The sequence below is a fragment of the Gigantopelta aegis genome, chromosome 5, assembly GCF_016097555.1.
Source record: "Gigantopelta aegis isolate Gae_Host chromosome 5, Gae_host_genome, whole genome shotgun sequence".
NCBI lineage: Eukaryota > Metazoa > Mollusca > Gastropoda > Neomphalida > Peltospiridae > Gigantopelta > Gigantopelta aegis.
In genome coordinates, this window is record NC_054703.1 from 36,238,514 (window position 1) to 36,250,814 (window position 12,301).

General features: G+C 39.3%; 1 protein-coding gene across 4 annotated transcripts in view; it reads right to left on the bottom strand.

Annotated features, from left to right (window-relative positions):
* The window catches only part of LOC121373699 (probable nuclear hormone receptor HR3), a 61,771-nt gene that overhangs the window by 47,322 nt on the left and 2,148 nt on the right, over positions 1-12,301 (bottom strand). For 3 of the 4 annotated variants that reach the window (XM_041500428.1, XM_041500430.1, XM_041500427.1), the window contains exons 1-3: positions 7,597-7,716; positions 1,841-2,083; positions 153-275 (exon numbers count right to left, since the gene is read on the bottom strand). In XM_041500428.1, coding sequence (XP_041356362.1) covers positions 153-275; positions 1,841-2,083; positions 7,597-7,615 — 385 coding nt within the window. In that variant the 5' untranslated portion in view covers positions 7,616-7,716. Of the gene's footprint in view, positions 1-152; positions 276-1,840; positions 2,084-7,596; positions 7,717-12,301 lie in introns of those variants that run through there. The other variant, XM_041500429.1, reaches the window with a different exon arrangement.

A 12,301-nucleotide genomic window follows, 5' to 3' on the forward strand; every position in this document is an offset into this window, starting at 1 on the left:
GTTGCCGTGGGCAATTACAGGGGTTGCACATGAGATATTATTAGCACACATAACAACTTAGTTTCATCCAGAGGGTTCCGTCGTGGTATTTTTCACAAGAATACACAATACACAAGATATTATTATTACTATTACAACACGTAACAACTTACAGTTTCGTCCGGAAGGTTTCGGCGTGGTGGTCTGACCCCAGGAGTTGGGAGAGTTCACTGTGGGTGTGGTCGGACTGTACAGTTCAGTGTTTGTTAGTTTCTGGTCTGCAGATTCCATCGACCCTGCAAAAAGAAAACCAGTATTTTAATAATATTACCGCCCTCGGTGGGGTCGTGGTCAAGCCATCGGACATAAGACTGGTAGTGGTAGGTACTGGGTTCAAAGCCTGGTACCAGCTCCCACCCAGAGCGAGTGTTAATGACTCAATGGGTAGGTGTAAAACCACTACACCCTCTTCTCTCTCACTAATCACTAACAACCAGTGTTTTTGCCAGAAAGACATACGGCTGGTAGTGGATGTACTGGGTTCACAGCCTGGTACCGGCTCCCACCCAGAGCGACTTTTAATGACTCAATGGGTAGGTGTAAAACCACTACACCCTCTTCTCTCTCACTAATCACTAACAACCAGTGTTTTTGCCAGAATTCAACAACAGTCAACAGGAGGTATGAGGGGGGGGGCCTCCCCCAGAAAAAAACAAAGGGTAACGTTTAGGGTTAAGAAAATCATACGGTAATGATAAGAGTAATTAATTTTGACGAAAGGTTCAATCAATAAAATAAATCTGCAAAAAAATGTGGGTATGGCGCCATACCCGTTTTACCCTCTGGCAGAGAGCCTGATAACTAACCCACTGTCCTGGACAGACAGCCCAGATAGCTGAGGTGTGTGCTCAGGACAGTGTACTTGAACATTAACTGAATAAGCATAAAAATAACTTGAAATGAAATAATATTCGTCGTAACTGTAAATCGATATGATTGGACAAATCTACTGGACCTCGGGGTCCCAGCTAGAGAATTTTTAGTCTGAGCTTGTGAAAATATTCATCTGTATTATTACGTTATTATTTAATTAAATTTCTATTACATTCATTTCACATAACTGGTCCAGCTGTAGCAATGGGAGTTTGTTCATTTCTCAATGAACATAAAAAGTATGTCAGGGAACGTCATTTTATTTTGATAGTTTGTCTTACTGAGTGTTATTGTCTAGAACGGACGGAGTGGACCGAACTATAGTTATTGTATATTGCCACGTACCCTGTCTGACGTCGGTGGGTGTGACGGAGTGGACCAGACTATAGTTATTGTGTATTGTAACATACCCTGCCTGAGGTCGGTGGGTGGGACAGAGTGGACCGGACTATAGTATTGTCTACTGCCACGTACCCTATCTGAGGTCTGTGGGTGTGACGCAGTGAACCGGACTATAGTTATTGTCTATTGCCACGTACCCTGTCTAAGGTCGGTGGGTGTGACGCAGTGGACCGGACTATAATTATTGTGTATTGCCACGTACCCTGTCTGTGGTCTGTGGGTGTGGTGGAGTGGACCGGACTATAGTTACAGTACACTGCCGCGTACCTGTCTGAGGTCTGTTGGTGTGACAGAGTGGACCGGACTATAGTTATTGTCCATTGCCAGGTACCCTGTCCGAGGTTGGTGGGTGTGATGGAGTAGACCGGATTATAGTTATTGTGTATTGCCACGTACCCTGTCTGAGGTCGGTGGGTGCCATGGAGTGGACCGGACTATAATTATTGTGTATTACCACATACCCTGTCTGAGGTCAGTGGGTGTGGCGGAGTGGAACGGACTATAATTATTGTGTATTGCCACGTACCCTGTCTGAGGTCGGTGGGTGTGACGGAGTGGGCCCATGTCAGCTGTTGAGAGCCGACACCGACGGGACTCGGGCTCCCGGCCCCACCCATCTCCAGCTCCCCGGCATCACGGTGAGACGCAAACTCAATGTTCGCCTCCTGTCGTGCAAAGTCCAACTCAGCCTCCGTGTGGGTCGGGTAGTCCCCGTCGCCATGGTTTTGTCTGGGCACGCCCACTTCCTGGTCGGGCATCTGTACCTCCTCTGAAACACAAAAATTGAAACATGATTAATTTTGTTACCACTGTACCAGGCTTTTAAGGGGTGCAAGCAGCCCTCAAACCTTGAACTAACAGGGTTCGAACTCAACAATTTGTTATCTATGTTGAAATGTTTTTGCCAGATGAAAATGCAGCAATCAATTCTATCCATCAGCAAAAACCTGCCATTGGTGAAACCCCCGACCAAAACCAATTAACACTGCATCTACAACAATTGTCATTGTTAATTTCGAGCCCTGAATAAATTGTGAACGATTGGTCAAGTCTTGTATATGATACAACTTGGGAAGGAAGGAAATGTTTTATTTAATGACGCACTCAACACATTTTATTTACAGTTATATAGCATCGGACATATGGTTACGGACCACACAGATATTGAGAGAGGAAACCTGCTGTCGCCACTTCATGTTCTACTCTTTTTGATTAGCAGCAAGGGGTCTTTCATATGCACCATCTCACAGAGGGTAACACATACCACGACCTTTAATATACCAGTCGTGGTGCACTGGCTGGAGCAATAAATCTCCCAATGGGCCCACCAACGGGGATCGATCCCAGACCAACCATGCATCAAGAGAACGCTTTAGAATTAGGCTATATCCACCCCACCCCACCTCCAGCTCCATGAGTGCCTGTTTTATATGCACAAGAAAATTAAATTATATGTATGTACCTGTAGTATGTTATATCAGCAACTGAGATTGAACATTTTGGGCAGTATCCCAGATGGATACTCAGGGTTTCTGCCAGAGGGTAAAATGGGTATGGTGCCATACCCAGATTTTTTTTACAGATTCTTTTTTTTAAGCTAACTTTTTAACAAAATTAATTATTCTTATCATTAATGTATGATTTTCTTAAACATAACCCTAAACAAACTTCTTTCTAGGGGAGGGCCCCCCATACCCCGTTGATTGTAGTTGCATTCAATTCTATAGCGCCATACCCAAAAATTTCTTTCTGGCAAAAACACTGATACTAACATTTGGTTTCCCACCTGAAAATTTAGTATCCCACTCTAAAATGAAATTCATAAATAACATCGTAACAAAATAGGATGACACTGTTACTTGACTTCAACAGTAAAGGACGACTTTCATTGTTTCAGTGAAAAATAAAAATGCAGCATAAAAAAAAACCCACACAACATTATATGGTATTCCGGTGGGATACTGGGTTATTGAAGTCTGCATGGTATCCAAAATTAAATTCTGGTATCCACGGGATATCGGGATACTGTTAATCTCGAACACTGTATATGAATGTGCCTATATGCAAAATAAGTCTTAAAGGCATATTGTCACAGACCACTGACCTATCTAATGGTCTAACAAAATATTACCCGAACAAAAATAATTTGATTTGTCCCTAAATGTACTTTATTCAACCATCTTCATAACCACCATACTCCGTTTATTAATGACATTTTGTAAAAATAATTGAATCATGGCAATGGTCCATAATTCAAAAACTAAAATTGCCGAGAGGGATGACATGGATTTCACTCCATCATGGTTCAGTTAAGGTGATGCGATAGATATTTGTTTTCCAACAATTAAAGTAACTTTTATTTATTATCCATTTTTAGAGAAATAAGAAATAAAAAAATGTTTTTAACGACGCACTCAACACATTTTATTTACGGTTATATGGCATCAGACATATGGTTAAGGACCACACAGATTGAGAGGAAACCCGCTGTTGCCACTACATGGGCTACTCTTTCCGATTAACAGCAAGGGATCTTTTATTTGCGCTTCCCACAGGCAGAATAGCACAAACCATGGCCTTTGTTGAACCAGTTATGGATCACTGGTCGGTGCAAGTGGTTTACACCTACCCATTGAGCCTTGCGGAGCACTCACTCAGGGTTTAGAGTCGGTATCTGGATTAAAAATCCCATGCCTCGACTGGGATCCGAACCCAGTACCTACCAGCCTGTTGACCAATGGCCTAACCACGACGCCACCGAGGCCAGTATGCCTTTAAACCCCCCAGTTAATATTTTTTAAATTATGTCTCTAGGATCATGGACAGGCCGTGAGAAATTCAAGGACCATGAAAAGTGTGCATACAACAGGTTTCTTCCCCTCCAGTGTAAACATTAAAACTCCAGCCAGCTCATATTACAGTTTATCAAACAATCTGCTAGCAATCCGTTATGGTCTGTTTCAAAATTTTAACCACAGCTCATACACTGATACACTATACATATCATGCATTGAATAATACTATTTAAAATGTTTTGACTGTTGTACTTTTTATGGCCAGCATAGATCTACATATGTGTCTGTATATGCATGTTTATATAAATATTCATATACATCAACATGTTCCAAGGACAGGCATATCACACAAATTGCCCCCCACCCCTGACATGTATGTATGTGTATGCATCCGTTCAGTAAGGGTGGGACGTAGCCCAGTGGTATAGCGCTCGCTTGATGTGCGGTCAGTTTAGGATTGATCCCCGTCGGTGGATCCACTGGGCTATTTCTCGTTCCAGCAAGTGCTCCTCCATGACTGGTGTAACAATGGCCGTGGTATGTGTTATTCTGTCTGTGGGATGGTACATATAAAAGATCCCTTGCTGCTAATTGAAAATAGTCCATGAAGTGGCGACGGCGGGTTTCCTCTCTCAATATTCGTGTGGTCCTTAACCATATGCCTGACACCATATAACCGTAAATAAAATGTGTTGAGTGTGTCGTTAAATAAAACATTTTCTTCCTTCCTGTTCAGTAACCTAAGGTCTCACTACACAGTTCACTTCCAGGTGAGAGATCATTCATCACGGTCTGCTATAGTTCCTTACTGTGACATGTTATGGTTCACACATATATACTTCTAGGAATTGGGGAAGAATTAAAACAATATGTATGTTTAATGGTAAGCCATCTGGTTGTATTCTGCCCATGTTATTTTGTGCATTGACATTTTGGGACATGGGTGTATAGTGCAAGAGAGAGCCGGAGAGAATCGGTTAATGAATCACCTGTTCTAACCAGTACTACAGCCAGATGTGGTCATACAGCAAAAAAATGAGATGGAAATGTTGTTAGTACTACTGGCAATCTTCATTTGAAGTTTGGTAACCGGCCTCGGTGGTGTCGTGGTTAGGCCATTGGTCTACAGGCTGGTAGGTACTGGGTTCGGATCCCATTTGAGGCATGGGATTTTTAATCCAGATACCGACTCCAAACCCTGAATGAGTGCCCCGCAAGGCTCAATGGGTAGGTGTAAACCACTTGCACAAACCAGTTATCCATAACTGGTTCAACAAAGGCCATGGTTTGTGCTATCCTATCTGTGGGAAGTGCAAATAAAAGACCCCTTGCTGCTAATCAGAAAGAGTAGTCCATGTAGTGGCGACAGCGGGTTTCCTCTCAAAATATGTGTGATTCTTAACCATGTGTCTGACGCCATAAAACCGTAAATAAAAATATGTTGAGTGCGTCGTTAAATAAAACATTTCTTTCTTTCTTTGAAGTTGGGCAATATTGGATTTCAATGGCATCTGTGTAGTGAGACCTATGATAAATTAAAGGGGCAGATCCTAGTTTCAACCCGTGAAAATTAACACTACATTTAGTTAATCTACAAACCTGTAACACATTTGGATAAAGTTACAACATGAGTGAAACATGAGTCTGTGACTTTGAAATGGTGAAATAACCTCTAAAAATACACTAAAACTTGACTCCATAACTGTTACTTCTCAGACGCATGTGCATTTTTAAAACTATGAGAAATGCATTTTGTGATATTAAAAACACCAGGATGACCAAAAGCACTTCGAATGTACAGAAATTAATAACATAAACAATAAAATCTAAGTAAAGTATGATTTAAATTATAAAAAAACAGCTCTAGTAGTAAAATATATGCTATAGTGTTTAAAAAATAGGACGTAACATAACCTCTCTAATCATGAATATGCCACAGGATGAGGCGAGGAAACTGCTGTACTCAAGATACATTGTATTGCAGGTACATAACTCATTTAAAACAGTGCAAACAAATTAAACTGAAAAAGGAACAAGAAGTCAGTACAAAAACATTACATGAAAATATCAACACCATGAAAATATCCACCAAAAATACCATTTTGGCTTCCATTAATTTTTTTTAATCTACGGCACTTTTGAATTATTTTTGTCATAGTCAAAATACTGATACGTAGATTACAAGAATTTTAAACCAGTAACGTTAGGAACAAATACAAAAATGTGTTCCATTCAAGAGACAGCAATTTTTTTATCTGAAAATGCCATTGGAAATGCCCCCAACTCAATTCATATCACAACCAGTGCTCCACAAGTGGTGTCACAAAAGCTGTGGTATGTACTATCCTGTCTGTAGGATGGTGAACATAAAATATCTTGCTGCTAACCAAAAAGAATATTCCATGGTTTGACGAAAACAGGTTTCCTCTGCCAATATGATTAACTATATGTATGTGATCCTCAACCATACAAGTATGCCCGAAATAATGTTAACCACCATTAAGTTGTGTTCAATACATTTTTAATTTACTTAAACCATGTCTTCTTCTAATGGAATTTAGTTTTATGTTTAAAGCAAAGTCAATGTACATTTGCCCGAGTACAATATTCCACCAAAAAAAATCCATGATTGAAAATGGTTATAATGTTGGCCACTGTATACGCAACATTGCGAAAGAACCGTTATTACAGAATTCTTGAAACAGACTATAAACGCTTATCAGTCACGTGACCAAATGAAAACCTGCTATCTTCTCCCAAGTGAGCGCCACATGTTTGGAATACAGGAAAACTTCTTAGCGACAATTCTAATCATTGAAGTCACAAGAATCACATAATATGTAAAACACTCCAACATCGATTATGCCATAGTAAAATGAGTAATCATTTAAATGCATTCTTGCATACATATCTGCAACCCCTACTAAACGTGGAAGTGGTTTCGTCCAGTCATCGAAATCAAAGTTCAAGCTTGGTTTTATCTGTATAAATAAAGACTGGAGTAAGATTATACATGCGCTCCATGATACGATGACGCGTTAAAAGATGTCTGAATAAACCTGGAATATTAAATACACGACAATCTGAGTGTCACTGCGTTAAATCAATACATGCCTAACCAACTCTACAACCGCAACAACTTTACAAAATGGGGGTGTGGTTTATGCCATTCGAGCGCTTAATAGTTTGAAGCTCATCAAAATCGCGCAACATTACCAAGACAAAATTATACTTTCTACGCACAGTTGTACCCCTAGTTTATGTCCCATCGGATTAATTAACATTTCTAAGTTGATTAGCGAAGCTGTCATTGGCTAACTGTGGTGACAAGCTGGAGAAATCCCCGTTGAAATCAGCTGGGAAGCCACCGAATGAGTGCTTTACGCTTTCACGCCATTTTCTCAAACACGTATGCACGACATCATATACAGACTAAATTTTCAACTGCAAAGTTTTAAAAATGAAAGTTTCATTATCGAAAACTTACCTTTTATCGTGACAGACATTGTTTCTCTTCTACATTCGTATATTAGCCTAGATTCACCCTAAAGTAGGACAATAATTTCGTCCAAACGGAACCATAAGAAGGAGATAAAAATAACCTCGCACTACTTGTGCAGGGAACCGTATTACATTCAAACTGGCATCTTGCGCAGTTAAATACTTTCAAAGTGTCTGAAATAGTACATAAAATTTAACACCCTGGTAATGTATGATATTTACACATATGCTATCTTACAGTATTTTAAATAAAAACGGCAGAACTGTTATAATTTGCAATAAAGGGGAACTACATGATAAATATTTGCGTAGGTATACAGGGTTGCCCGACCTACTTTATCAGTGACGTCGAACAGAGGCGCTATTGGGGACCGGGAGTTACAAAATTAGAGGGTTTCCCAACCTAAATTCGAGAAAACAATAGGCGAAAACAGGTAGCGGCATATCTCGCTCCAAATTATGACTTTTGTTAAAGTGGGATTACTTATTGATTTTATTAATGCAGTAAAATAAAGTAATTGTTGAGGTATTAAACTTACTTATGATATTAAATAAATATTGTGACACATTTTATTTCGAGTTGATTGCATGATATTTTTTTTTAAGGAGAGGGTCGATTATTTAATTTTTAAATAACACGCGTTTGCATATAATTTTTTTCAAAGGATACGAATATGCATTACATACAAATATACAGTCGACCACAATATTACGGATCTTCCCCATAATGCATTAAAAATAAATAACCTTATTAGGCCTACATTCACCTGTTAAACACAATTTCGAGGCACTTTGATGTTCGAGTAAGGCCGTTCTAAAAACGCATTTAAAAATAATTTGTACAGTATACAGGGCCGTAGCTAGGATTTTTTGTTTGGGGGGGGGGGGGGGAGTGAGTAGTTAATAGTCTAAAACTCCTTAAACAGGTAAGAAGAGAATTTTCTTTAAGTATCTATAATGCTTTCCGGATTTTTTTCGGGGGGGGGGGGGGCAGTTGCCCCCCTTGCTCCCCTGCTAGCTACGGCCCTGATATATATATATATATATATATATATATATATATATATATATATATATATATATATATATATATATATATCACGCGCGGTGGAAGCAAGTTGACCTACACATGGCCTGACTGAGATCGAGGGCGCAAAGCGCCAGAGTTTTTAGGGGGTTCGGGAATACATCTCCCAGTAAAAACAAAATATTCAGAATTATTGGTGGGTAGAGCCCCCCTGCTCCGCCGTGCCTATATATACTAGTCATTGGTAGTAGTTGTAGTAGTAGTATAACAAAATAATAAAATTTGCGTAACGCATTTACATATCACGCTAATTGTAGGTAACACATTTCATTTTGTGTAACTCGTTACGACCACATAAATCACGTCCTAACTTCAATGCGCAAATGAAAATACGCAAAAATAGACTTGCGAGATCGAAACTATTGTTCGCGCAATTAACATTGGCCTGTTACACCTCCAAGTCAATCTGAAAAGCAAACACGCATTCCTGTGAATTCACTGTAAAGATTTCAGCCAATAAATTTGGTAAAAGTGTGCTAGGCGAAGTAGACAATAAAGAACTCTTTTTTTTCTTTCTTTTTGTCGCAAAACTGCTGGCTGATTACCGAATACAGAATATTTTTTTTAGAGGAAACCCGCTGTCGCCACATAGGCTACTATTTTTACGACAGGCAGCAAGGGATCTTTTATTTGCGCTTCCCACAGGCAGGATAGCACAAACCATGGCCTTTGTTGAACCAGTTATGGATCACTGGTCGGTGCAAGTGGTTTACACCTACCCACTGAGCCTTGTGGAGCACTCACTCAGGGTTTGGAGTCGGTATCTGGATTAAAAAATCCCATGCCTCGACTGGGATCCGAACCCAGTACCTACCAGCCTGTAGACCGATGGCCTGCCACGACGCCACCGAGGCCGGTTAGGAGAACAAACGAATCAATACCCTAAAGAAATTAGCATGTTTCATAAATATAATAATTAATTAATTTTAAACGCCCTTGACTACAAACACCATTAAAACCTAAAAGTATTTAATAAACTATTACCATTAATTATTTTACCATATATACGTTTAATAATTCATTCGTTTATTAGTACTTGGATACCCGTATATCTGTATTAAATATCTGTATTATTACATAATATATTGATATGTGTGTGATTGTATGTGTTAGTGTATGTGTATTGTAATTAATGCATTTATTGTCAACCAGTCGGTCTAGGATCGATCCCCGTCGGTGGACCCATTTGGGCTATTTCTCGTTCCAGCCAGTGCTCCACCACTGGTGTAACAAAGGCCGTGGTATGTACTATCCTGTCTCTAGGATGGTGCATATAAAAGATCTCTTGCTGCTAATCGAAAAGAGTAGCCCATGAAGCGGGTTTCCTCTCTCAATATCAGGTCAGGTCATAGGGTTTTACGTGCACATTCAGAACAAGCTGTTGTAGCGCACGCCTGTCGTGGGCACACGAGCCGGCCTTGGCCTGCTCCTCCGTCCATGGCAGGAAAGGTGGGGGAAGGGGAGCGGAGGGACCGCCTGCACTGGCAGGTACAAGGGAGCACCAGCAGCCCGATCAAATCGGTAGTACTAACAGGCGGGTGGTAGTGGTGGTGGTGCTATGGAATTTGAATGGAGCAGTTAAATGCCAAAGAGAAAAGGGTGCGCAATTTTGATTGAGGGAATTTGGCGCAATTTTGAACGGTCGGTCGAAAGGTAAATGGCCGAGCTAATATAGGTTTTGATATTTGTGAATCGAGAGTAGCTCGTTAATTTTAGACCTCTCTCAATATCTGTGTGGTCCTTAACCATATGTCTGACGCCATATAACCGTAAATAAAATGTGTTGAGTGCGTCGTTAAATATAACATTTTCTTCCTTTTATTGTCAACCATCTTGTCATGTGTATATAACAAAATGTTTAGGTATATATTCCTCCTATGCCGTTGTACAACGGCCCGAGTGTAAATAAAGTCTTGTCTTCCTTCCTTCCTTCCTTCCTTCCTTCCTTCCTTCCTTCCTTTCTTTTTCTCTTTCAATAATATTTATTTTTGTTCATATTAAATTGCATAAATGCATTACTGTCGTTCACAGGTGTGCCTGCTCCCATTTTTGTACGGGGTGTGGGGGCAATGCTTTTGCCCGAATTAAAACAAAAATGTCCGAATCTTGATAACAACATTTATTCATATCAGCATTACTGCCAAAAAGCTATGTAGGGTTGCAAGCGATTCACTACGCATTTGTACATGGATTACAACTAATTTTGAGGGTACAATGATAAAATACAGGGTTAAAAGGTTTCCGGTTAGCACACTTTGCCCGGATATCTTTATACTGTTTGCAGCAATTTAAAGGGATATTCCTGAGTTTGCTGCAATTTTTAAGATGTTATCGACGAACAGAGACTTTTTAACGATTGTAATTACATATCAAATATATTTTTCTAAATAAAATATTGATAGCTGTATATTAAACCTGTTTCTGATCGTTCTAATATTTGTATTAAGTTAAATTTCATTTTATTTCGTACGTACGAAATTATTTGAAGACAAAATCAAGTTTGCGCTTCTTAAAAATATTAAGACTACCAAACACACATTGAATATACAGACATTGATATTCTAAACAAGAAAATATATTTAAAGGCATACTGTCACAGATTTAATTACCTTATTTCTCTAAAAATTAATAATAAATCAAAATCACATTAATTTTTACAGACCAAATCTAGCTATTGCATCACTTTAACTACACCATGATGGAGTGAAATCCATGTCAACCCTCTCAGCAATGTTAGTTTTTGAATTATAGACCATTACAAAATATCATTAATAAGTGGAGTATGGTGGTTACGTAGATGGTTGAATAAAGTACATTTAGGGACAAATCAAATATATATATATTTAAGTAATACTTTGTTAAGCCATATAATAGGTCAGTGGTCTGTGACAATATGCCTTTAATATGTAAGTTTAATCGTAGAAATATTTTATTAGAAACATCTTACAATGTAGCAAACTTGGGAATGTCCTTTTAAGGATTTGCTCCAGCAATGAGATGAGGAGGTAGTTAGCCCCCATGTTTTCCTCACCCCCGTCCCGTATGCTTATGCTATACTATGGAGAGGGCTATAGTAAGTCGTTTAACTTGTGTCGAATCCATTTGTTGTTGTTTTTTAAAAGCAATGAAATATGTTTGAATCAAGTCTGTACGAACAATATCTAAGTTCGGGTACTACAAGTTCATATTATGTTATAACATTGGCGTCGGAAAGTGCTAGCATCTGTCGGTGTTAGAAATATTAATTTGTATTTCAACGGGGGGGGGGGGGGGGGGGGGGGGGTTAGGGGGCAGATAAATGCATAATCGTTGAAAGTCGCAATGCTCCTCCCCTACCCCCTCCCTTCCGATGATTAAAGGAGAAGGGCACAAGCAGTATATTTTGTTTAATCTTTGGATGGCTTAAAACGCGACTTCTTGGTATCTGAAACACAAAATAAATTTTTGGGTGACTTTTAAAAAACAGTCTTTTTAAATGTTTTCTGTTTAGGAAGTATGCCAGACACAGAGAGTAAGTGGGCACTTCTGACGTCCATGTCTTGATCAATATATAATTTTCATGTTCCTAAATTGTTCTCTTTTTCTTGTTTGTGGTTTTCATGTT